This window comes from Spinacia oleracea, chromosome 5, assembly GCF_020520425.1.
Source record: "Spinacia oleracea cultivar Varoflay chromosome 5, BTI_SOV_V1, whole genome shotgun sequence".
NCBI lineage: Eukaryota > Viridiplantae > Streptophyta > Magnoliopsida > Caryophyllales > Amaranthaceae > Spinacia > Spinacia oleracea.
Window position 1 is genome coordinate 15133360 of NC_079491.1, and position 26816 is coordinate 15160175.

The 26816-nt window shown below is 39.5% G+C and overlaps 1 protein-coding gene across 1 annotated transcript; it reads right to left on the reverse strand.

Annotated features, from left to right (window-relative positions):
* Window positions 1–4241: 4241 nt before the first annotated feature.
* LOC110784609 (protein BONZAI 1) lies at window positions 4242–24069 on the reverse strand. The gene is made up of 16 exons (XM_021989057.2): window positions 23627–24069; window positions 9724–9771; window positions 8792–8940; window positions 8650–8698; window positions 7746–7802; window positions 7126–7314; window positions 6901–7035; window positions 6611–6672; window positions 6430–6532; window positions 6229–6343; window positions 5818–5894; window positions 5597–5734; window positions 5343–5507; window positions 4891–5004; window positions 4674–4770; window positions 4242–4591 (listed from the first exon to the last, which is right to left on the reverse strand). The coding sequence occupies exons 1-16, from the start codon at window positions 23792–23794 to the stop codon at window positions 4488–4490; spliced, it is 1770 nt and encodes a 589-aa protein (XP_021844749.1). The 5' UTR covers window positions 23795–24069; the 3' UTR covers window positions 4242–4487.
* Between the last annotated feature and the right edge of the window lie 2747 nt (window positions 24070–26816).

A 26816-nucleotide genomic window follows, 5' to 3' on the forward strand; every position in this document is an offset into this window, starting at 1 on the left:
TGAAACCTGATATTGACCCGACCTGTGAGAACCCGCTACTCGATTTACCCGAGTTATCAATGACACGACCAAATATTAACTTCATTGATATATCTATTTTAATTATTTATTGCTAAATATTGAAAAATTTAACTCTAAAATAAGTTAAACAAAATTTTTTAGAACATAAAATCCTTAAAATGTATAGGTTAATTATCAGACCCGAGTTTGACCCGTCCCTGAGAGTGACCCGATCTGAATTCTATTTGATCTGATTATTATCCGATCCAAACTAAGACCCGAACCCGAAAATAACTGTGTTGCAAACCGACTTAAACCCGACTCTATAAGACCCGAACCCGAAATTATCTGCTACAAACCGACTTAAACCCGACCCGATAAGACCCGAACCCGAAATCAAACCTGACCGAAATGTGACCCGACTCGAACCCGACCTGAACCCGGGATAGGAAAAAAACCCGATATGACCCGACCTGAAATCGACCCGACCGAACCCGAACTCAACCCGAATGAAATATTGACCCGACACGGCCCGACCTGATCATAACCCGAAACCCGAGATGACCCGACCCGAACCCGACCCGATGACCTGTTTTGACAGCTCTACTAGCTAGTATAACATTTCAAATTATCGTGTATATACTAATTTATTGAATGAGTACTCTCCTTGTAGTTAAGTTCTCAACTCCCACCTCCTCCATTCCCACCCTAACATAAGAATTGAGATTTTAACTTATAATCTCTCCGTATTTATTTAAGAGATACACTTGGTCGGGCACAAGTATTAAGAAGAAGAATTGAATGAAATAAAATAACACTACAAAAAATTGTACTATTAACGACGGGAAATCCCGTCGCTAAAGGTCAATAATTGTTGATTAACGACGGGATTTTCCGTCGCGAACCCGTCATAAAAGAGGGCTGTCGTTAATGGAAAATCACGTCGTTAACCCGTCGTAAAAGACATTTGCGACGGTTGTTCCCGTCTTTGTTGGGTTGTTATCCCCGTCGCAAAAGCCCTTTTACGACGGGATTTTTATCCGTCGTTATTAGATTGTCATAAAATATACAAATTTTTGTAGTGTAATAAAGCAAGTGAAGTTTGGTAGATATTTTAATAAGTAAATAAATTTGGATAAATAAATTGGGATCATGTTATTTTGGGGGTTGGGAGGTGGGGTGGGTTTCTGAAATTATTTGTTTAATAGGATGGTGGGTCATAGAGTAAATTAGATGTATTATTTTAGTTAGATGGTGGAGTTGATAAGTTACTAAATATGGCAAGTGTATCTCTTAAATAAATACGACCGAAAAAGGCAAGTGTATCCCTTAAATAAATACGGAGGGAGTAATACCATTATAATGACAATGAAAGAAAAAACAAGCTCAAACTTCGTTAGAGTCCACATTAATAAGGACAAATTAGTTACTTTACCGGCATAATTTTTATAATTTCCAAGGTAACTTCTATTGAGAACAAATTAAGGTAACTTGTATAGTAACAGACTAACAGTGTTACTTTTTATTTTATGCATATCAAGACAGCGTCACATAATAATAATATTGTAAATCTGCGATGTGCAAAATCTTTTGAGAAAAAAATGGATAAAATAGCTAAGTAAGAGCCGAGAAAATAAAGGGAAAATTGTGGATATTGTAGGGGGATGGGATTAAGATGGTAAAAAATACATTGTGAAAAAATTAGAATAAATTAAAGTAAACGTTAACGAAACTTTATGTAACACCCAGTTATCTATTTTTCCTTTTATCCATTAATATCCCAAATGAAAAATCAATTAGGGAATCGATCAAAATGTTTCTTTTTTCAGGGAAATTAATTCCTAACAACAATTCTAATAAACACATATTCCCTCTATTTTTTTATTTTTAATTATGTATACACTTGTACTTTATTCTATTTTGGACAATTATTTTTTACGATCTTACTCGTTTTTCCTATAATAATTATACTTCATCAGATTTTTCCTACTTTACCCATTATTAAACATTAATTTATTACATCTTTAATTGAGAATATCCAAAAAAAATACAGAGAGTATAAAGTTTGCAGGGTTCTATCCTAAAACTGTATGGTAAGTGGTTAGTGGTTAGTGGTTACCCTCCTCGTTTTTTCCTCTGAAGTACGTGGAACATTTAACTTTGAACACACGTAAGAAACCTGCAACTCGGTTATTTTCTTTTGCAAAGAAAGTGCTTTTACTCTTGCCACTTGTCCAATTTTGATTTGATGAGCATTCCTTAGAACGTTCGGGCCATGAACTCCATGATTAGGAGCAAGAAAAATGGTTGATATTGGTCATGATTAAGGAGGGGTCTAGCTTAGTCGTAGATGATAAAATTTCAGTTAGTTGTTAATTATGTTACCTACATATATTATTGTTTAAGGGTGTGTGAATCGAACCCATTTAGATCTTTTGGGCTCCTCGTGAATTGTGATTAGTACCACTAACGACTAACAAAGAAACGAGTACTCCACACCAAACTACTGTTTCTTACTTTGTCAGCATGCCCACTCAATTTCCACCTCTCTAGCCTAAACCGCGTCACACACTTTCTTCTCTCTATTTCTAAATATCTTTTCGTTTACTTCTATTTACTTCCTCTGTTTTACGATAAATGCATCAAATTAGTAAATAAACAGTATGAAAAATCAATACGGACTATGATGTATTTATTAAGAAAATGAGGAAGTATATATATATCTATCTATCTACGAGAAACGATTTTGGCATATCTACCGTAAGAGCACAATTTTTCATGCTCTACTCATATAGAGGTGTGACAAAATCAATTTTCTCTGTCTGTCTATTTATTACTAATGGTTCTCTATTTATATATTTAACTAGCTTTCACTCAAATATTCATCTTCCATTTAAAAACGTGAATCGTACTCGATTCTAAACATCTCACTTGTAAAACAATTAAACTATCAATTGATTTATACAATTCTCATTTATTAAGCTAAATTAACTATTAAGAGCAACTCCAATGATTACAAAATGGACCTGCTCACAAAAAAAAAAAGAACAAGTGAGCATGTAGCCCACCATTGATACAATAATGACATAAGCCGCTGTTAAAACCTTGTAACTATTTTGAGCTACGTAGCTCAAAAAAATATAGTTCAAATAAATAAATTATTTAAATTAAATATTATAGAGAGCTACAAAGTATCGTAGCCCACCAATGTGATAACTTGTACTCCGTAGTTTTAATCCATTGTAGCTAGAAATTTGACGTGACAAACTTAGCCACAACATCTTATAGCTCATCATTGAAGATTTGAAGTTGCTATAATTGCACCGACTGATGCGAAAGTTTTTAATACGTTCACAAATTTAGAAAATATATTAAATAAGTTTGAAATTTTGAATACATATTATATCCTTTAGAAATTTTACACATCAGATCAAAAGTGTTTATTTATGAAGTAACCCTGAGGCATCGCTCAATACCTACAACTAGTTACTTATTTACAATCACGGAGTACTTATTTTGACCACAGTTTTATTCAAATTCACAAGAAAATTAATCATTCAAGGCCTTTTCATCAAAAAATTTATCATGTTGATTACAATTTTTTTTTTTTTTTTTGTTGTTGTTGTTGTAACTAAAGATATCTATGACTAAAGACAGTCTTGGAGACTCACAGAGTCACAGGATAACATTTTTTTTTGCTTGAAGGGAAGAACAAGCGGCCATTTATTAATCTCATAGAATAAATATTCATTTATTAGTATTTGCCTCTTCTTTCCCTTTTTATCAAGAAGAAAATAGTAAGAGTTGGGGGAGAAGGCTTGTAACTGTATTTCCCATTCCCCTATAACAATTAACAAACAACGACAATAGTTGTTTTGTTGCATCTATTGGGCAAAGAGAAGAAATATTAAGCTAAGTAAAACATTAATTACAGCAATTGTTGAATAACTCATGTTAATATATGAACCTAAGTTTTCAATTTATATTAACATGAGATATTCAACAGTAAGGTGTACATTATACATCCAGGTATACCACGAAGCAATCCACACCAATAATTGCTAAATTACACTATAAAAAACGTGAATCTGTTACAAAATGTCATCTTAATTAATAATCACATCTTAAGAAAAAGTTGAAAGAGTGCTTATACCCTATATATGTAATATGTGCATGGATGGACCTTTGTGTCTCCCTGGTTCCCCCAAACACCAGAACAAATGGGGAAAAAAGAAAGAATATTTGTAAAGAACAAACATTGCTTTGTATTACATTCGAATATTGTTTCTGCCTAAGACACAATTCTCTCTCCTGCTCCCTTTTAAAGGAGACAAAAAATTACACATAAAGAAGGAATAAAATGGAAAGAAAACTTAACAAAAGCATTATAATGAAAAATTTGGCATTGTGCTCATAATTTTGACTCGATTAACCACCGAAAGCACGAACAAATACCAAAAAAATAAAAAATAAAATATGTACAGTTATTACAATATCATGCTTTTGGGTTCAATGCCCCTAGTCCGCATGTAAGATAAAAATTGTGTTGGTAATTCTGCTAAAAGTGTCTGAGCTACAGAGACTTCTTCACCTGCAATCAAAACAGAACTCAGTACTCAGTGTAACTAACCAAATACTGGGTATTTAACAGGCTCAAAGATAAAATTACTAACCCTGGATATCCCGAAATGGGACAAATTGCACGATATCACGAGATGCAACACGCCCGGTTGTACTCTCGAGCCTTTCTCCTTTGTCTCCGTCTAAAAACTGCGAAAAAGAGAAGTTTGAAGGATTTACAGAACATAAGTCTTGTACTTGTATATTACTGTCAAGTATCAAACCATCCACCCAAGGCTTGCTTATTGTAGTGTATACAACTATACATACCTCCATTTCCTTATAGTCGGCTCCTCCAACTCCAACAATGAGTATTGACAAAGGTAAGTCAGATGCCTTTACAATAGCATCCTTTGTCTCCTGAAGATCTGTTATCACTCCATCCTGAAAATAAGTTGAATTAGATTATGAATGCAGAATCAATTTAGCACCATTGCACTCCAATTTATGTCCTTAACCCGGGAAAATCATCCGCATATCTTGAAGAAGAGTAAAAAAGATGATGAGAAAGCAATAAAAATTTCATAGAGTAGTTCCTGAGCTCAATTCCAACACTCATTAGCATTCTCAACATCAAAGTGGTTTGGAAAGACTTCCAATTTGACAAATGTCATTTTGGCATAACTGATCATCAGGAGGTCAAAATGCATGGTCCCAAACCCATGCACAAAAATCTAATATCAATTAAAAGGAAAAAGTTTCTGCTTTCAAATGTATCTTACCGTGATTATTAGCAAGACATAGTACTTTTGCTGTCCTTCTAAAAGAGCCTGACTAGCAATATCAGCTGCAACAGTAACAACACGACCAAAAAGGGTTGGTCCTGCGAGTGAAACATTGTATAGAGCACTTGTGTATGCTGTCATGATTCCTTGAATCCCATCAACCTGAAAATTGAACAACATTTAAGGCTCAACAACCCAAGAAGGCAGTGAGGTAATCTGATCTGATTAAAAAGTATTGTTGACTACCGCACCTCGCAGTAGTTTTCGCTACCATTCAAGTTGAAGCAGTGAGAGACTGGACCATCAATTGGACGTGCTCCAAAACCCCAAGCAGGAAAGCGTTTGTCTGAATCATAAAACTGCAACACTCCCCCAATCTCTGAAATTGCCTAAAAGAACAATAGCTCATCGTTATCTACAGTTCATAGATTTAGATCTCAAGGGTAATCTATATATATTTATCATTTCTTACTTTCTGGTATGCATTTGGGCGACCTGATGGATCAATGTAATGCAGGGAATCAGGGAGACGGGGATTCCCATTTGAAGCTGATAAAGAAGATACCCGAGTCAGAACTTACTGCGTGTCATAAATATCACTACTGAAGTTTCACTTCTCTGCCTTTCTACAAAAGCCTACATTTGCATGTAGGGAGGATAAGTGGATAGCAGATAAGTGCAAATGAGCATCCATCCTAATACCAGTTTGCAATAAGAGTAGCCTACTTGACTTATCTATTCGTCTGTTTCCCTTTCTTTTAGCAAAGTAAAAGAACTTTTCACACACATGATAAACACCAACAAAATAGAAAAAGAATGAAAGCAAATTTTCAATTCATAAAGAAGCTTGGAACGTTGGATCCTAGAGTGCATACGGCCTCACCTGTAAAATCAACGGCCACCATGAAATTCAACTCACATCCACCAGCCAAGTAATCAAGGAAAGTGTGTTGGACACTCTCCGAGAACTTGTCCACGAAAAGTTTGCTTTTCAAGTCCTGGGATAATACTGCTAAACTCATCATACAAGATAGAGCTTGTCAATAAAAAAATTAAATTTCAATTATGTAACCCAAGTTAAAACCTTGTTGTGATAATCATGTCCAGTTGGAGCAGGTTGATATAGATTTGCACCATTCTGACTCAAATGGATCTTTTCCAGATCAACTAGAGATTTATCAATTTTCCTGATAAATTATTGAAACAAATTCAATACAGTAACTTAAGTATATAGACTAAAAATTCAAGAAAATATGTCTTTTTACCCAATCAAATCATGCTTCCCGTTGCTGTTAAAGTTAAAGCACTCAATAGTTAATGGACTGTCCTGCATGCAAAAGATGAGCAGTTTAACTACTTAGAGAGTCCGAGAAGAATGGCTTAAATTAAAAATGTCAGTTGGAATTAGACAATATGTTGACAAGTTTCTGATAAAGCGTGCACTAATACAATATTAAAAAAAAAATAGTTAAACTTATCTCTCCGCATAGACCAGATATCAAAAAACCGAGAAAAACTTTGACATGCATCTGAAAGTAAAGTAGGCTCCACATACCTTGCTGCCAACCTGCTGAATATTTAAGAACACGGGCTTCCAGGCTGGGTCCAGATTATCCTTTACGACTTCCGTTTTGCAAATTGGGATAGGTATACCACTCTCTGCAATTTTAGATATCACTAAGAAGGGATCCTGCAGAACATGATTGGACAATGCATGCTCAAAAACAGTTCCGGACAGCACAGCATTGATAGAAAAGAAGGAAAGCAACTAATTCCATACACTTTTAGAGAAGAGATCCTTATTTTCCAGGTCTGAACATCTTAATAACAATTCAGTTGTGATCTTTGAGTTAATAGATTCTTCGGCATGAACTGTAAGCTTTCCGCAGCTTCTCGGATGGGTTGCTTTCAAATTTTCATCATGTTGCACAAGGTCTAATGTCAATAATCCGTTAGATCTGGTAACTACCTGCATATCCATTGAACAACAATGGTTTACAGCAAATTTCGGCACCAAGTATGACAAGCAACAGCGCATATAAAACTGATTGTTTGTTAAGACATGCTCATTATCAAAGAAGGCATGATGCGATTCATTATTAAAAACGTAACTATATAAAGATGAGACGGGGTACATATCCAAAAAGAGACATTATGAAGACGACTATCATCAACCTGTATCAGAATTCAGGAGATTGGTCCAATTTATCATACTCAAATTATTCCTCAATCTTAGGATCTACATACACATCACTGTATTGTCATGAGGTTACATACACTGAACAATATGCCAATGTGGAGATCAAATTTTCTGGCGGGGGTAAAATTTTCAAAAGCGAAATGCGGCACCGAATACTGAATTAGAATACAAGGGAAATCATGTCGATGACAAAGGTATACCTCTGACAATGCACATGAAGCCTCGCCAAGAAATTGCTGCTCATCCAATTTAAGTGTCTGCAGGAGTTAAAATATGTCATATAACTGATGTCTTCTGCTTGAAACTACACAAGTAGTACTGGATATAGTTCACGTAATATCAATCTTGTTGTCAACAAGTTTGCTTTAAAGTTCCAATATAAAATGAGAGTGAAAATAAGCCATGATTATTCAATCCTGACTTCAAGATTAGGACATGCAATATCATTTCCTGAGGTGTATCCTACATCATGTCTTTTTCAGCTGGGTCAACTAGTCGATTTTTGCATTCAAGGATACTTTTTTATAGGAGTAAGTTTGGTAGCAGCAGAATCCAAGATGAAACGAAGTTGTCGGCTAGCTACTAACATGAGGAATGAGGCATATTTCCACAAGAATTACCACGATGATCCACTTCCAGGTTATTTTGGTCAATTTATTAGCTCAAAACTGTATAAAAAGTGTTTCGAAGAAACAAGTTTACCAAAATAGACTGGAGGATGGATCAATTTGTCAATTCCAGATATGGTAACACGTTCTCATATGTATATGGGCATAAATCTTTCCTCAAGGCTCTTGATCTCAAATATGCAATTCTCGCATATACCAAATATATGTAGTAAGGAACATATTCACAACGCTTACATCAGGAGAGACGGTGAGAGAAGTGAAGGCTGAATTTACAGCCCAGTTTAATCAAAAGTGGACAATATTTACACTATATTTTGCCTTCAAAATCTTAAACTTGTTTCTACAAGGAGATTCCCAAACATTAACCATTCTATGTGAAATCCCAAACATAACAAAGAGTTCACATAACATCAATCATTCAAAACACAATGAAGAAACAGATTGAAACTACTGAGAGCAGAAGCCTGGCATGTACCTGTACATCTACGTTATGGAACTGAGTATCAACGTCAAAAACGTGAAACCTGAAAATAGAGATATTTGACTTCATTGTCAATAAAACCAAGTAAAATTTCATTACATACACCAGGAGATCAAGAGGGAACTCAGGAGCTTACACTAGTGTCTGCACAATTTCAAAATGATATGTTACATTGAGCTTTGCAATCCAAGTAGGATCTAGTGAATTGGAAACAACTTCTGTCCGTCCAAGTTCTTCAAGCCTACCATTTCTTCCTTGTGTATAAATCACTGCCATTGGATCACTCTACATGTGTGCAAGAAATATCAGCAAAAAAAACCAAAAAAAAAAAAAAACCCAATCAAATACGGGATGAAAAGAGTCTCAACAAAATATCAGCAACAAAATGTTCCCAACAAATGAGTCTCGGCCAAGATGACCATATATAGGTCAGACGTGCAATCCTCCCTTAGAAAAATACAAAGAGTTTAGTAATAAGACAAACAGTTAGATTTAGATTTGCAAATTCCAGACATGAAAATTCAGAAAGTCTTCTGCCAATCATATAACTTTTATTCGCTGATTTTGGTTCCATTACTTCCTTATCGAGCATATTGTTTGCCCCCCCCCCCCCCCCCCCTCCGGTATTAATACTAAAAACACATTTTAAAAGCTGATGCTTAAGTGATGCATAGTCATGATCAAAACTCAGACAGTCTTTCTACTATTCAAACAGCTTTACTTGCTAATTTGAGTTCCTTACTCAGAACAATTAAATAAGAACATGTTTCATGATTGAGCCATGCACAACCTTGTATTTCCTCTGTTCCAGTTTCACTTAGATACATAAAAACATATAGAAATTATATGCTCATCTCAAGGTAATGTTAGTTTAAACATTAATGCAAAATTTGGAGAACAACTAGACTTTTACTTTATGGAATGTGAAGTAACATGAAAATGAATAGTTTCAATCGTTCTTAGAATTTTAATACCAACAATATCAGCGTCAGATGTGAACTGAAATTGTACAAGCCAAACAGAAAAACTTACAGATTAACATAACACAGAAGGTCTAGGTAAACAAACCTTTGAAAGCACGTCGCGGTCACGTAAGCTTGAAGCTGATAATGACAGCTGCACAATAGCACCAGAGAAAGTGTTAGCACTTACTAGGGAGGACTTGTTAGCAAGATCTAATCATCATGCTCCACTATGCATAGAACCTATATTACTGCTTGATTGGCTGTAGGTCAAAAGTGTCTAGTTGTTTGAGGTTCAAACTTAAAATTGATTTTTTTTTCCATGATTAAGAAAATAGGAAATCTGAATGGAGGATGGACACCAGTTGGGCTCAAGGCTACACCCAAAACTCGTTGTATGGGAGGGTCCAGGGGGATCCAACCGGCTTAGTTCTTTGGCGGAAGATAGGCACAGGCAATGCTCAATATTATCATATTTGAATGAAAATAGAATAAACAAAATTCATTGGACTTTTATACCCTTGAGCTATAGTGAAGATTATCCCCAAATCCATAAGTGTAATATCAACTTTGCCACAGAAATTAACATAAGTACAATCAAAATGTAGGCAACTCTGCTATTCAGAAGAAATAATCACCAGAATAGTAATGAAGTGTAATTTTATATCTCTTCATTTCAAGCTACTGTACTTGGTTAACACTTGCTAATTTTGACCATAATTCTATTATATAATTATTTTACTACATATTATATAATGTTTAAGAAGATAACTTGATGAAAGTATTTCGAGCAATTTGCTTGCTGTACACAAATATTTATTGTATTTGCAACTGTTGACATCTATTAAACACCCTGTAACAAATTACACAGACTTTCTTATTAACTATGTCCTAAAGCACGATACTCAATATTAGTCAGAACAGTTGATGTCTTATGAATCTTAAATATTATGTCCTCCGTCCATATTTAAGGTGACATCTACCAAAACTGAATGTCCCATATAAATAAATAGAATACATTCTACTTTTAGTAAGTTTTTACTCGCTGTTTCACCCTGATGTTTAGACTTTATCGAGTACCAGAACAATTATTTTTCACTTGTTAAATTATGATTTCACCCGATGACCAAGGTATATTTTATGAAAGAGAGATCAGAAGTTACAACTGTCTCCAAAAGGCTCAAAGCCCTCATGTAAACACAAAGTAGGTGCTAATTGGAGAATATAAAATTGGAAAACAGGACAAGAGAAAGGAATGCACTTTATCAGAGTCTGATGATTCTATGAAAATGAAAGCCAACTGCATGCCCCAAATAATTGTACTGAAAAGGAGGAACACAACAGACCAACAGTCATACAATTGTTTCTGTGCAAACTGAAGAAATTCTAGGCAGTGACTAGCAGAAAAACATTTGAGTACTTGGTTTAGATTATAACAGACTAATGCTCACATTCCACTCAAAAGAATAAGAAAGTTTGATAAGGAAAACTCAAGAAAAAGGCTACAGGGTCTTCAATCTTAATATGTAGAGAAGTATGTAATACGGAAGAGCAGAAATGTGGATTTCAATTACGACGCAATCAGTAACTGGGAAGAAAAAACGGTTGATAGGTAAATGAGCTAAGCCAGTGATGTCTTCAACATGGATTCAGACCATAATAAACCAGTATCATTTCCTGTATAGATTAATGGTCACCATCAAGTCCTGATGCTATTATTCTTAAAGGTAAAAGACTCCTCCCAAAAATCTTGATGTAAATGAATGAGTGAATGAATTACAGTTCACCAGGGCCTCTTTCCTCCTCCCTTGAATGAATGGACATTTTACCAAAAAGTTGGTTTAAAGATGAATGAAATAATATCAAATCTAGATTGGTCTGGTGAACTATTACAAGGCTAGATTATTTGTCATAACGATATTCTCAACAAACCAGAACTGATTATGAAATACCATCAATCCTGTGGAAATATGGACATACCCAGGACTCCTTAGCTTTAGCTACTAAAAAATGGTTAATTCTGCCTTCCACAATGAAGAGCTTGAGGACGATAATTACATAGAGCAACCTTCCGAACTTGCGGTCAAAATATAAAAAGAAAAGGTGCATAACTAAGTAGATCTTAGTAGTTAGTAGTCTTAGTACAGCCTGAAACATCCCTTGCAAGAACTGTACAGAAAAAATGACTCGTTCTTGAACAAGGATTTATGAAAAGTAAACATGACATATTCACTACATAAGAAAGGATGGCAAAGATCATGTGCTTATTTTGCCGCTTTCTGTTAACAGTTTTCTGGTAACGGGAAAGAATCCACATATTATCCTTGCACATTAGGAAGTGATAGTTTTTTTTTTTTTTTGAGTTGAGTGATTTGGGTTTAGTGAACAACCAGAAGATGTAATTTTCAGTTTTTCACTTCTAAACCAAGTATATGCTTCATATGTTAATGAAGTTTATGAAGCAGCACTACAGGCCTGTTACAACATCGCTTATAAATGAACAAAAAAAAACCGTCTAAATCTGATAGGTAGAGGAAAGCTGATCCAAGGCCGTAGAGAACCTCAGCAGAAAGTCTACTAAATGAATCTGAACTGAATCGAACTTATTGGACCTGAACTGAAGTGAATTCAACTTAACTGAACTTATTTCTAGTGTCAAAATGAACTAAGTTGACCTGAGCCGAGCTGAACTTATTAGACCTAACATGACATGAAATTCTGAAAAAAAGGTTCAAAAGAACAGAGTCTCAAGTAACCAGGCCTGATTTTTTATAAGGTAAGTTTGCTGTCAAGGTTTATCAGTTAACCCAAGTGATGTTTATATGAGTGCTGCAAGAAGATTACAAGGATACTGAAAAAAAACTTCAAAACTCGACATCGTATTCCCATCGTATGACACCTGAAGCTATAGCATATTCGGACAGCCATTATGTGTATAGATAGATGAAATAGAAAGCAAACTTGTTTATATTTTCTCACGTAGTCAGGGAGTAGTATGTTCATGGATTTCACAGAAACAAGAAGTTGAAACTCTAGCAACCAAGGAAGCCAAAAGACATTCTAGGTTCTGCTATCATCATCTTGCATTTTGTCTATAAACGAGGAAAAGCTACAAAGATGATGGCAACAGGTCAACAATTGTTACTGCAAAGAATGCAGTTTTGTACAGTAAAGTAGTAAACCAAGCATAAGAAATTGAAGTTTCATGTGAGTTAAGATGAAGAACAAGAAAGAAGGTGAAGCTTATTTATTGCACGTTACAGTGTCGGCTTCCAGACATATTTAAGAAGGCCTTGCTGAAAGGAAGGTTTGAGTTTCCTCAACTTAAGCTTGGTATAACGACAAAAAGTCTCAAGGAGTGCTGAAAATGAGACTTTTATAAATAATTAATTACTTGGTCACAAAAAATAGTTCTGGAGATTTTGTATCTAAATCTGTCTAGCAGCTAAAGAAATAAAAGGATGTTAGTCCTTTAACCTCCTAGGAATCTGTAGAACAATCTATCTAGCCTGTTAAACTGGGTACCACGACTCTGATTAATGCAAAGCCACCAAGAGCTTTTTAAGACTCTCTCCAATTTCTCTGCCTCTCGGTACACAAATTTCTCTGCCTCTCGGTACACAAAACCTTATACACCAAAAGTCTTTTCTGTCAACTTGCCATTTGTCAAACAACAGTATAAGGCCTTTTATGAATTTTCTTCTGCATATGGGCCAAAAGGATATCCTAACAAGAGCTCCATGTATATTGAACATACTGATAAAAACACAACATAATAGATACAGCTTTGCTGAGATGCCATGCAGACATTGAGTTGAGGACCCTTGAGGTACCCCGGGATTCTTAGTCAAGTAAGAAACTAGCCTAGTCGATCACTGTGTAGTGTTTTTGGTAACTAGGCATCTAAGCTTAATAAATGAGAGGTTTTGGGAACTAGAATGCTTTCCTATGCTGGAAGAAAGAAAACATTTGAATCAAACTGGTGAAGCACTGAAGCATCCTGCAGACTTTTTACATTGTGTGGGGAGGCTAATTCTTACAGAAAGGATGTGCAATTGTGCCCAATTTCCGTAACTGGCCATAAAATTAGCGGCCAAATTATGAAGATCAAAGGGAAATATCCAACTTAAGGAGATCTAATAAGAAATCGTCAATGATGTTTTTAATTTTCCAAGGAGCCTTTCATTCATTCTGGAATCTGGTTTGCCTTTATAACACATACATTATCATCTTCAATAACAAGTCTCTTAATTCTAAGCCATTGGCAACTATCATAGCTTCAGCCATTGGCCCGTTGTTATACTTGCCTCACCAATCACGTTAATGTTCTGGTTGATTTAGATGGTATGAAAACCTTATCCAATCGGTTACCAACAAAAGGTAATGTATCCACATTTCTTCACTAAATCTGATAACTTGTCATTTTCCCTTTCCCTCCGGGGCATCAAAACAAAATTAGGAACCATTTCTTGGAATCAAACTGAGTGAAATGACCAGAATTTCCAGCAAAAGCGCCTCAAAGTGTATTATACTTTATTACTCTTGTTCCGGTGTTGTAAAGATGGAAACAATGGGCTTCGAATGAAGGCCCTTTTGTATGTGTTGAAGATCTTGCTTGTTTGAATGAGTAGAGTCCGAATTCACCTGCACAAGAGCAAAGTCACTAGCCTCGGGGGTGTTTCCGAGGAAAGCCCCTCCGATGCCTAAGTAAGAACGATGCTCGGATTCTAGAGAGAAGTTCTCTAGAAGAGTAGTCTTAAGGCGGTAAATTGGACGTACCTTGAGGTGTGAGCCTTGGCGGCCTATTTATAGTGTTTGCATAATAAATGCCCATAGGTCATTTATTGCTATTGGGCCTTGGGCCTTAATGGATGGCTGAATAGCCATTGGTAGGTTTGATGCTGTTGTTTAGAGCCATTGGGCTTTGGACTTAGTGGCCCAATTGAGAGTCAATTGGGAGCCCAAACAACATGCCCCCCAGACCCGGTCCATTTAGAATTAAATGGGTGGGTTTCCAGCTGTCAGAAGTCCGAAAGTTCCCTCTCTTTTTTGAAAAGGGATGATTTGCATTGATGACAAGTGTTGGGAGTTGTATTGTGTTGTGGAGATCGTGGGTTGAGGAAGTTGATGCGCCCCTTTTCTTTTCTATAAATACGGGGTGCTTTGCTCTTTTCGAACTTTTTACTCCTTCTTTCAAATCCATTCTCTCTCTAAATTCCGGCGATCGCAGTGCAATTTGTTTCTTCAGATCTACGAAATTCGGCCAACTTTAGACTTCGGGAACTTGTGTTGTTCGTTTTATCGGCGAATTCCGCTTCGGAAAAAGGTAATTTGTTTCTGAATTCTCCTTTTTTCTTCGTTTTTCCTTCTACCCCTCAATCTCAACCCTAGACCGAGAATTCGCGGCCATGGCAAAGAATAGGGGCAAGAGCAAGTTCGTCGTTGGCTCCTCTAGTGAGAGGGAGAACGTGCCTTCGGGAAGGTTACCGAAAACTTCGAGGGGTCGGCCTTCGGAGAGGCCGGTGGAGAGGCGTTCGACTGGTTGGGATGCTTCAAAAGATGATGTTGTTGGCGGGTCTAGCGTGTCTGAACGCGCAACTTCTGGTAAGAAAGCTGGTTCTTCGGGTGTGCGCCGCTCTTACCCTGAGTTTCCAGTTCATTGGACTGAAGCTGATCCGCAGGGCAAGTATGCCCCGATTCTGCATGAGACCACTAAGATCGATGGTCCCTTGGAAAAATCGGTCAGTGGTGATTGGTTGGTGGAGGCGAAGCTGGGGAACTACCATCGGAGAGCCGAAGAGTTATACGGAATCCAGCACGCCTTGGGGTACTGGTGCGAGCTTCCCGACCAGGAGCGTCCTCGGGTGACTCATCCGCCGAGGGGGTTCATCTCTGTGTATACTCATCATTTGGAGAACGGTCTCCGCTTTCCTTTGGATCCCTTCGTTTCCGAGCTCCTGGTGTCGTACAACATCAGTTTGGCCCAGCTTACCCCCAAATCTATGAGGCACATCATCGGATTTAGATGGGTGTGCGATTTTATTAACTTTCCATGCTCTGTTGCCGTGTTTCGGGATCTGCACGATCTGTCTTTCAACCACGCTTCCAAGGGGGATGGGTATGGTTGGTGGACCATCATCAACAAAAGATCCCGAAGGAAGGGGGAGCCGAACTACATTACGGCCTACCCTTACCTCAGCTCTGATCATAATTGGAAGACGGAGTGGTTGTTCGTTCGTGTGCCCACAGATCCGAAGCATCCACATTTTTACCGCCCGCCGAAGTGGTTTGTGACTCCTGATCCTGATATGCGAAGCGTGGCTGCTCCGGATCGGAACCATCACCACTACGTGGATCTCCTCCAGTGGTTTTTGGCTCGGGAGGACAACTACAAACTGCCGTCCAACTGGCTCCCGAACCTCAACTATATCTTGCGGGAGGACATTCTTGCTGTTGCCGGTCTCAGCAGGATTTTTGACAGGGGTAGGTGTCTTTCGGCTGGGACCGTGCTTTAGTAAGTTTGTTCTCCTCCTTTTTGTCTCGTTTTATTGACTTTGCTTTGTGCTTTGTTTCTGCAGAGTACGGCTTTAGCTGCGTTGATCCTGTGGTCTTGGGCATTTCTTTGGATCTGAAGACCATTCACGACTCGGCCCCTGATTACAAGTTCGGGAAGGAGAATCCTCGTAATCCTCGCTTGAAGGATTACGTGCTGTCTCCGTCGGGTGTCGCTCGGATATCTGAAGTTCGAGCTGATCCGTGGGATTCTGCCTCTTCTCCCGAAGCTGTTCCAGTGAAAGTCGTGCTCCCTGATTTGAGGACAACCTCGGATCCGGTGAGTGTTTCTATATCTCGAAGTCTTTTGTTTGTCTTTCTTTCTGGTTGGCCGTCGGCTAACGTCTTGGTCCTGGACCATCTTTTTAGGGTCCTGGGACTGACGCTGTGCCGCGTGCCGTTCCTTCGGTTTCATCTCCGGCTCGGATAGATATCTCTTTATCTAGGAACCGAGTACTTCGCGATTTTTCTTTATTCCTTCCTTTGTCTTCTTTTACATTTATTGACCCTTGGTCTCCTCTGTTTAGGATCAGCGCAAAAGGAAGGGCAGCACTCTTTTGAGGCCTTCTGCGCATCCGAAGAAAGCGAAAGCTTCTCAGTCTTCGGAGAAGGTATTTGTTCTGACTTGGAGCTTTTTGTGGTCCGTTCTCTCTTCTCTGAAACTGACCTTTGAGCGTTTGCCCTGTAGGAAGCGGTTTCGGAAGTCATGCCTCCTCCCAAAAATCTCCTTCACTTCATGCCCTTGCCAGGGCAGAAGTTGAAGAGTGTGGTGGTTGCGGAACCGCCGCCCGTGGACCAACCGTTGGCTGAGGAAGATACCATCCCCTCTCCGCTGAAGCCGTCTGCTGCTTTAGGGATCGAGATCCAGGATATAACCAAGGTGATGGAGGCAATTGAAGCCGACCTTGTTCCTGGCTCGGATGTCCCTATCGTGGCCGAGCAGAAGGAAGAATCTGCTGGCGTTTCTCTCGAAAGGGAGAAAAGTCCGGATAAGGAGATGGTGGATCTCACCGAAGCTCACATAGAGGTTCCCGAAGCTGAGAAGGAGGTCCCTTCTGCTGAGGAGGAGCAACCCGAGCAGGGTCTGACGAGGAAGAGGCGCCACTCGACCTTGGGCTCTACTTCGACCTCGGCCCTGGATAGACTGATCCACGCTGACCCTTGCTCGGATGTTCCGCTGAAACGGATCCCCGAGGAGGTAAGGGAGGCGATGGCTCGCTATGCTAGAGCTCCGGTTTTGGGGGAGAACCCCATGGCTCACGTGGGATCTTTGGTGGGTCCTGAAGCTGCACGGGAGAATCTTCTTCGGGCCAACCCGCAGTGGAGGGTTCCTGGAGCTGAGGAGAGGAACCCAGCTATGATGGCCCAATATTATCTGAATGAGGTAAGTGTTGGAAATTTTGTTTTGAGTTCCGTTTTTGGTTTGTTGTTTTCTTCTTTCCTCATCTTTTCTCGTCTTTTCTTCTTTCCCAGGCTGTTTTCTGGTCCTCGTTCGCTTCCGAGTGTAGCTCGGTTGAGGAGAGGCAACTGAGGAGGTATCAGGAGGCTTATGCTCGTGATATCCCTGTCTTGGACCAGAAGGTTGGGCAGCTCATGGCCGAGATGGTGGGCCTCAAGCAACTGTACCTTCAGTACAGTCGTGAGGCTAGGGAATCGGCTGAGCAGATCGGGGCCGAAGTTGGGAAGCTTACTTTCCAAGTCGAGGAGGATGCTGAAAAGATAGCTTCCTTCGACAAGGAGAGGAAAGAAATGGCCGCCAAGTTTGCGAGCGAACTTGAAGAAAAGGACAGTCTTCTCAAGGAGATGACTTCTAAATTTGAGGCGGCCATTAAGCAGAGCCAGGAAGCGGAGGCGAGGCTTCAGCAGTTTGTCAAGCATCGGGAGATTGTTCAGAACCAAGCTGACAAGGTGCCCGTTCTCCAGCTGAAGATCCGAGAGAAGGATGCTGCCATTCGGAAATTGGAGCAAGAGAGAATTGACCTCTACACTGCTGATCAGTGTAGGGAGCAATACTGGAATGGCATCCTGGGCGCTCGGCGGATGTTCGCGAAGCATATGCCTCATTTCCCTTGGAATGAGAAGGTTCCGCTCTGGATGAGGGCCCAGGATCACTTGGTGGAGTGCCAGGCCGATCGAGACGAAGCTGAAGCTGAACGCCAAGCTGCTCTTGCAGAGGCTCGGGCCCAGAAGGCGACTTCCGAAGGTGATACTACTGCTGGGGGTTCTTCGAAGGATGCTCCCCTGGGGGATGCTCCTGAGACTCCCAAGAGTTAGGGATTCGGGCAGTCGTCTTCTTCAGAGTCGGTCGGTTCCAGTTGAGGACTTCCGAACATGTGCTTGCTTTTCCCCCTTTTGCCTCGGCGCTGCGTTGTACTCATTTCTTTTTGTTTTCTTTAGTACTTCGGTAGGCCGATATTGTCTGTTGATGGCTGCCGATTTTAACTGTTTCATTTTGTTTTCAATTTTTGAGGTTTTCAATGTATTTGTACTCCCCCCAAATATTGAATAAAAAATGAATGTTTGTTACTTGGCTGCTTCTTTTCAACTTGTACTTTCGCAATTTTCAGGTCTTTAAATCCGTAGATTTCTCGAGCTCCTCTTTCTGTAGACTTGCTAAAAACCTTTTGATCTTGCGAGCTCTTTAAATCCGTAGATCTGTTAAGAGGCTTTTTAACTTTGTGAGTTCTTCAAATCCGTAGATCTGCTAAGAGACTCTTTGATTTTGTGAGTTCTTCAAATCCGTAGATCTGCTAAGAGACTCTTTAGTTTTGCGAGTTCTTCAAATCCGTAGATCTGCTAAGAGACTCTTTAGTTTTGCGAGTTCTTCAAATCCGTAGATCTGCTAAGAGACTCTTTAGTTTCCAGACTCTTCAAATCCGTCGATCTGCTCAGAGGTTTGGATTGTTCTTCCGATCTCTTGTGGTTCGGAAACCTGGGCAAGAGATCGCTAGTCTGCCTCTTAGTTATGCCTTCGGCGATCCGTGGATCTGAGCCGGAGTTTTATAACTTGATTCGAGCGACTGTTTGTTGCGAACAAATTTTATTAGGGTACCGCGAATCCGAGGATTCTGGACGATTCCCTAAAGTGTATGATTTGGTCATTTCTTGCATTTTATCAAGGAATGGGCAAAGTCAATCCTGTTTTTAGTCTCGGATTGATCAGATCCGAGGCTGCATGTATATATAAAGGGACAATAAATATAGAGATAAGTTTAATGAAACTCATGGTGCCCATGGCTTTCCTCTTCTCATTAAACAACTTACTTGGTTTACAGACAGAGATCATACAAAATATTTCTTGAGAACATCGGTATTCCAATGGTTCTTCAAAATTGTTCCATCTAACTGTTTCAGCATAAACGTGCCTGGCCTTTTTTCGGAATGGATGATGTATGGTCCTTCCCAAGTGGCTGAGAGTTTGCCATGGATCCGTCCTTTCTGAACCGAGGCGGCGTTTCTGAGTACTAGATCACCGACTTTTAGGGGTCTGGCGTTGACTCTTCGGTTGTAATGCTTGTTGACCCTCTGCAAATAGGCTGCGTTGAGTGTCCTTGCATCGTTCCGAGCTTCGTCCAGTAGATCGAGAGCTTCGGATAGAAGTTGGTTGTTGCTTTCTCCTTGGAGCCCATCATACCTGTTGTATGCCTGGATCCTCAGGCTTTCTGTTCCGATCTCCACAGGGATTACAGCTTCGGATCCGTATACAAGGTGGAACGGTGTTTGCCCGGTAGCTTCTTTCTCAGTGGTCCGAAGGGACCATAGCGTTCCGGGTAGCTCTTCTAACCATTTATTTTTGTCGTTCTCGACTCTTTTCTTGAGTGCATTGAGGATGAGTTTGTTAGCAGCTTCGGCTTGCCCGTTGCTTTGTGGGTGACAGACTGCTGAGTACGCTAGGTGTATGCCGAACTGTTTGCACCACTTTTGCAACGGGGTGTTGTCGAACTGTTTCCCGTGGTCGAAGACCATTAGTCTTGGTATGCCGAACCTTGTGATGATGTTCTGCCATATGAACTTGCGGACCTGAGGTTCGGTGATGGAGGAGACAGCTTCGGCTTCGATCCATTTGCTAAAATAGTCGACTCCTACAATCAACCACTTCTTCTGGTTCGTCGCTGAGGGGAAGGGACCAATGATGTCTAACCCCCACTGTGCGAATGGTAAGGGATACAGTGTTGATTGTAGGGTTTGAGCTGGTTGATGGATGGCTGGTGCGAACTTTTGGCATTTCTCGCATTTCCTTGCCATCTGCTTTGCCTCGGAAACCATAGTGGGCCACCAGTACCCGGCCCGAAGGGCTTTATGTGCCAATGTCCTGCCTCCGATGTGGTTTCCGCATATCCCGAGGTGGATTTCCCTTAGGATGTAGTCAGCGTCTGTTGGACCCACACATTTTAGCAGCGGAGCAGAGAATGATTTCCTCATGAGCTCTCCTTCGGCGCTGATGATGAACCACTTGTTGAATCTTTTCAGTTTTCTTGCCTGCAGCTTATCCTCGGGAAGTTCTCCCCTTTCTTTGTATGCAACTACTGCGTCCATCCAGCTGGGTTCGGTACGTAAGCTGCATACTGTGGTGGGTGGCAAGTCAATGCTTCTCTCTTGGTGAACCTCCACGAGGACCGACCTATTTAGGTCGATGAGTGTTGAGCTTGCGAGTTTTGACAGTGCGTCTGCTTGCGTGTTTTGTCCTCGGGGGATGAGAATGACTTCAAAGGATCTTAACTTTGACGTTAAGGATTTAATTTTTGCTAAGTAAGCTGTCATGCTGGGCCATTTGGCCTCATACTCCCCTCGGATCTGGTTGGCTACAAGCTGGGAATCAGTTTTGAGGCAAACATGCTCGGCCTCCAGGGATAAACAAAGCTCTATCCCTGCGATTGCGGCCTCATATTCGGCCTCGTTGTTAGTTGCTTTGAAGCCGAACTTCAATGCATACTCTATGCTTTTCCCCGTCGGGGGGATTAGTACAACTCCTGCTCCTGAGCCGTTTATTGTGGAAGATCCGTCAGTGAAGACCTCCCAAGTGCTTTTCGTATCATCCAGCATTTCCTGGTATGAGCACTCGGCCAAGAAGTCTGCCAATGCTTGTGCTTTGATTGCTGTCCTCGGCTGATATTTGATGCCGAACTCTGATAGTTCGAAGGCCCAGGCAGCCAATCTTCCTGACCTCTCTATTTTGTCGAGTACTTTTTCGAGCGGTTGGTCAGTTAGCACTGTGATCTGGTGGGAGTCGAAGTATGGCCTCAGTTTTCGTGCAGCTACCACTACTGCATATGCGACTTTCTCGATGAGTGGGTACCGGGTTTCGGCCCCTGTGAGTGTTCGGCTGGTGAAGTAGATTGGCTGTTGCTTCTTTTCTTCTTCCCGAAGAAGCACTGCGCTGACGGTTCCAGGGCTAACTGCGACATATAGGTACAGGGTTTCCCCCTCCTTTGGTCTGGCCAGTGTCGGCAGTTGAGCTAGGTGGGCTCTGAGTTGCTGAAAAGCTTCTTTTTGCTCCTGTTCCCATATCAGTTCGGGATCCACTTTCCTCGGGACCCCCTTTTTCTTGACTGGTTCTGCTTCTCCTCCGGGGAGGTTCTTTGGTTTCAGTGCTTTGAAGAAGGGGGCTCCCTTGTCCGAGGCTTTTGATATGAACCTTGTTAGTGCGGCTAACCTGCCGGTTAGCCTCTGCACATCTCTCTTGGTCTTCGGCTCGGGTAAATCCAATGCCGCTTGGACTTTGTCCGGGTTCGCATCAATTCCTCTTTCGCTCACCATGAATCCGAGGAATTTCCCTGACTTCACCCCGAAGACGCATTTTTTTTGGGTTCAGCTTCATGCTGTATTTCCCTGACTTCCGAAGGTCTCTGCCAAGTCTTTGACGTGGTCTTCCTCCTTGATGCTTTTTACGATGGAGTCATCCACATAGACCTCCACATTCCTCCCTTTCTGGTCGGCGAAGACGTGATCAACTAGCCTCTGGTAGGTGGCTCCGGCATTTTTCAAGCCGAAAGGCATCATTTTGTAGTTGAACACTCCTGCGCTTGTGATGAACGCTGTCTTTGCTCTGTCATCGGGGTGCATGAATACTTGGTGGTAGCCTGAAAAGGCATCCATGAAGCTGAGCAGTGCATGGCCGCTGGTGGAGTCAACCAATTGATCTATCCTTGGCAGGGGATAGCAGTCTTTGGGGCAGGCTCGGTTCAGGTCTGTGAAATCCACGCACATTCGCCAGGAGCCGTTCGCTTTTTTGACCATCACCACGTTGGCCAGCCATTTCGGATACATGCATGGTTCAATGAATCCGGCCTCCTGCAACTTTTTCACCTCCTCGGCGATGGCTTTGCAATTTGTTTCTTCAGATCTACGAAATTCGGCCAACTTTAGACTTCGGGAACTTGTGTTGTTCGTTTTATCGGCGAATTCCGCTTCGGAAAAAGGTAATTTGTTTCTGAATTCTCCTTTTTTCTGAAATCCCCACAGACGGCGCCAAATTGTTCTGGTGTTGTAAAGATGGAAACAATGGGCTTCGAATGAAGGCCCTTTTGTATGTGTTGAAGATCTTGCTTGTTTGAATGAGTAGAGTCCGAATTCACCTGCACAAGAGCAAAGTCACTAGCCTCGGGGGTGTTTCCGAGGAAAGCCCCTCCGATGCCTAAGTAAGAACGATGCTCGGATTCTAGAGAGAAGTTCTCTAGAAGAGTAGTCTTAAGGCGGTAAATTGGACGTACCTTGAGGTGTGAGCCTTGGCGGCCTATTTATAGTGTTTGCATAATAAATGCCCATAGGTCATTTATTGCTATTGGGCCTTGGGCCTTAATGGATGGCTGAATAGCCATTGGTAGGTTTGATGCTGTTGTTTAGAGCCATTGGGCTTTGGACTTAGTGGCCCAATTGAGAGTCAATTGGGAGCCCAAACAACTCTCATTAGCTAACTGATAACGTTCTAGTTCGTCAAAATGGTACAAAACTGATACACCAACCAAAGAAAGACTATGTATCCAACATAGTGTATCCAGCACCTGTTTCCAACATAGTGTATCCAGCAACACAGGAAGCGAATCCGTGCTTCGCGATAAACTGCTCAAAATAACAGGAATTTCACAAGGAAAGGCGCCCCTAAATACTCAATCACCACTCTCTTTAACCAATTACATTGTTACCAAACTAAGCCAATCAGAATATCATAACTTTCAGCAACTACATTATAAATTAAAATAAAATTAAGCTTGTTTACTAAAACATCCAATCCAATCCCAACCCCAATCCAATCAGCATTAATTCTAGCAAAAGGTGAAAACTATAACAAGAAAATTGCAAATAGAATTTCCAAAATTGAACAAAACCAACATTAGTACATTACCAATTATGGGAATAGTGTGTAAATTACTAAATTTCAATAAACTGGCATAAATACTTCATAGTACAGTCAAACCCAAAACCGGCAATAAAAACAGTCAAAGGAGAGAGGAAATAACCTCGATCTGCGAGAAAAGACCATGGTAACCGTGAGACTTGAGAAAGTGACCAACGGCGTCGTTTGGACCGTCGTTATGATGTTTATTTTGACCACCACCGCCACCATACATGCTTGTGCCAACCGCCGTCCTTCCGCCTACTTCGCCGAAGCAGCAGCCATTCCCCATTTTCTCTCTCCTTCCCCAGGAAAGGGAGAAATTAAAAAAAAGGAAAAGAAAAAAGGAAAGGGGAAAATAGTTGGGAGAAGAAGGAAGAGGGAGGGAGGGAGGGAGGTTAGGAAGGGGACATGAAGGGACAAGGAAGATGTGTAGGCAACTCAGCAGCCAAAGCCAAGGCAAGGTAAGAGAGAGAAGAGTGTGTTGTGTTGAGAGTTTTTACTACAATCAATCAAAGTGGGTCCCACTCTAAATTGGTCTTCCCCTCTGTTCTCTGACCAACGACTTACTTTCTCTCTCCTCAATTTTAGAATTTAGATACTCTGATCTACTACTATCTCTTCTCTTGGAATCTACTACGGACCAATTTTATTCTTATTTTTATATTCACTCGTATGAATCTACTTTCATTTTTTTTGCTTTGTATCCGTTCGGTGCCGTGGTTATTTAACTCTCGGGATCGGATAGGGGAACTCAGATACTCTCTCCGTCCCATAATACTCGCAACGGTTTGACTTTTTGCACTATTCACATAATTTATTTTGACCCTATTTTATTTATAGTATATGAAAATAAGATTTAGCATATAATATATTGTTGGTTTCATCTTAATATATATTTTCAAAATATTAATATTTTATAAGTTTTTATAATATATAATTGAAGATATTGATGGTCAAAGTTGTGCATTGGCAAGCGTGTTCAGTCAAACCGTTACGAGTATTCCGGGACGGAGGGAGTATGTACTACGGAGTACCAAAAATATATTAGAGCCGTAAAAATACCATTTAAAAAAAAAAAAAATTACGAAGTATTTTTCACATAAAAATTAGATGTTAGTATATGTACACCTAGTGTACATAATATCTTGTATACCATCAATATATTAGCTGAAAGAGAATTTTTAAATATGATATCTTTTTAAAATTTTCCCAAATTTTCATATTCAAATTGAAATTTGAATTTTAAATTTAACATAAATTTCAATAAACTTAATTAATGAATTTTTTTTTTTTGGTTTTTTTTTTTTTTTGAGGAGAGAGAAAACATATTTTTGGTTGATTTTTTTTTCAACGGTTCTTCGTGTTCTTCCGATTCTTCATATTTGCCGTGTTGACTTTTCTTCCGTCATTCACCTTTTGGTCTTCATGTTCCTAGTTAATTTAAAGTTGGGTTTTTTTTTCCGTTCTTCATGTTCTTCGTGAACCCATATTTAGGGTTTTGGGTTTTGGCGGCTATGGTGTTCGACCCATCGGCGGTTGTGGGAGTCGAACCACGGCGGCAGTGAGTTGTTGGTGTTCTAATTCTGGTCGGAATCTAGGGGCAGAAAAGGGTATATTAAGGGATAATGTTATAATGAAAAAGAGATAGGAGAGTAGAAAGAGAAGGGAGGTTTTTTGAGGGTGGTGACGACGGTGATGGTAAGGCGGCAGGTGGGAAGTAGGTGGTGGGTTAGGTCTGAAGTAGGTGGTGGTGTGCTGGTATGATATGGGATGACCAATATTTGAGTTTTTTCGATTTGTTGTTGTGGGTGCCGTTTAATGTTCTTCATTGAACAAACCCAGATCTTCATGTTCTTTACAACTTTTAGGATAGACCATCTAAAGGTTAGACCACTTTGTTGTCACCAAATAAAACTGATTAGTTAAGCACTGAACCAATTAGTTAAATAATTAAACTGGTTAGTTAAGCAATGAAAAAATAATAACTATTCGACTCCTAATTTTAACTATTTGTCTTTACACCTTAACTATTTTGTTATTCAATTAGTTATGATTTTATTACTTTTAGTTATGTTTTACACTACTTCCTCCGTTCTTATTTACATGACACAATTGAGTTTTTGACACTATTCAAACAAACTCATTTGACTTCATTTTGTGATTTGTACATAAGAAAAAATATAGTCGTGTGGGGTCTTATTAGATTCGTCTCAATAAATATTTTTTAAATATCAACTTTTTATAACTTTTTTTTTATCCCTAATAGAAGATATTAATGTTTGAAATTGTGTATTGGCAAACGTGCCTAAATAATTGTGTCATTTAAAAAAGAACAGAGGAAGTATTTTAGTTAGTACCAAAAAAATGGTCTAACCGTTAGACAGTCTTACACAAAAGCTTGTGCATGTTCTTCATGAACAAACCCAGATCTTCATGTTCTTCATTAATTTTTTTTATATATGCTTTTGATTTAACGGGATCATTTTAAAAATAAGGGAATCAAAAGGTAATTTTTTAAAAATTATTTAATCTTAGTAAAAAATCACAAATATTAAAATTGAATATACGGGTCATTTTTTGTTTTATAGAATCAATTTAAATGATTCTAATACAATTGTGGCAGGCATAGATAAAAAGAATTTACGTTACAATTTTTTTTAAATCTGACTAAGATTTTACGGGATCTTTTTTACTTTAAGAAAATAAAAAGGTGATTTTAAAACTCTGATTGAATTTATGATTTCGTAAAATTGTAAATTTGAATTTACGGGATCATATTTGTTTTCCAAAAATCAAATAAAATGAACTGTTCAAATACAATTAACACATGAATAGATAAAGAAAATTAAGTTGCAATTTTGTAAGTGCTGATACCCCCCTACTACAATGGTTACTGGAACAATGTTTGAGCTTCAATGTTGTGCGCAACTCATGTTCGCAACCTGGCAAATATGGAATATTTTTAACTTTGACTGATTTGAAGATTATTTTTCATTATTTTTATTTGTAAAGTATCATTTTCTAATTAAGATAATCAAATTAAACCATTACCAAATTTTAAATATACAATACTGGTTCTTTTAAATATGTAAATGATCTCACAAATACTATTATTTATATTGTTTGCGGAGGTTATAATTGTAACTTTGATAAACCAACCAGTTCTTTTTATAGTATTGTTATGTTAAAAATATTTTGTTTGTACTTGAAAGGAGTCGAACATGGGTGTGTGGGAATATTATGCAATATGATCAGCGTTTAGTTACCATTACAACAAAGGGGTATCCGCACGTCTATATTTGCAAAAGAAT

Coding starts and splice junctions, on each gene's coding strand:
- LOC110784609 (XM_021989057.2), bottom strand. CDS start 23,794: ATGGGGAATGGCTGCTGCTTCGGCGAAGTAGGCGGAAGGACGGCGGTT. Junction 8,699..8,791: donor GAAATTGTGCAGACACTAGT/GTAAGCTCCTGA, acceptor CTCTATTTTCAG/GTTTCACGTTTTTGACGTTG. Junction 4,592..4,673: donor CCCATTTCGGGATATCCAGG/GTTAGTAATTTT, acceptor TTTTGATTGCAG/GTGAAGAAGTCTCTGTAGCT.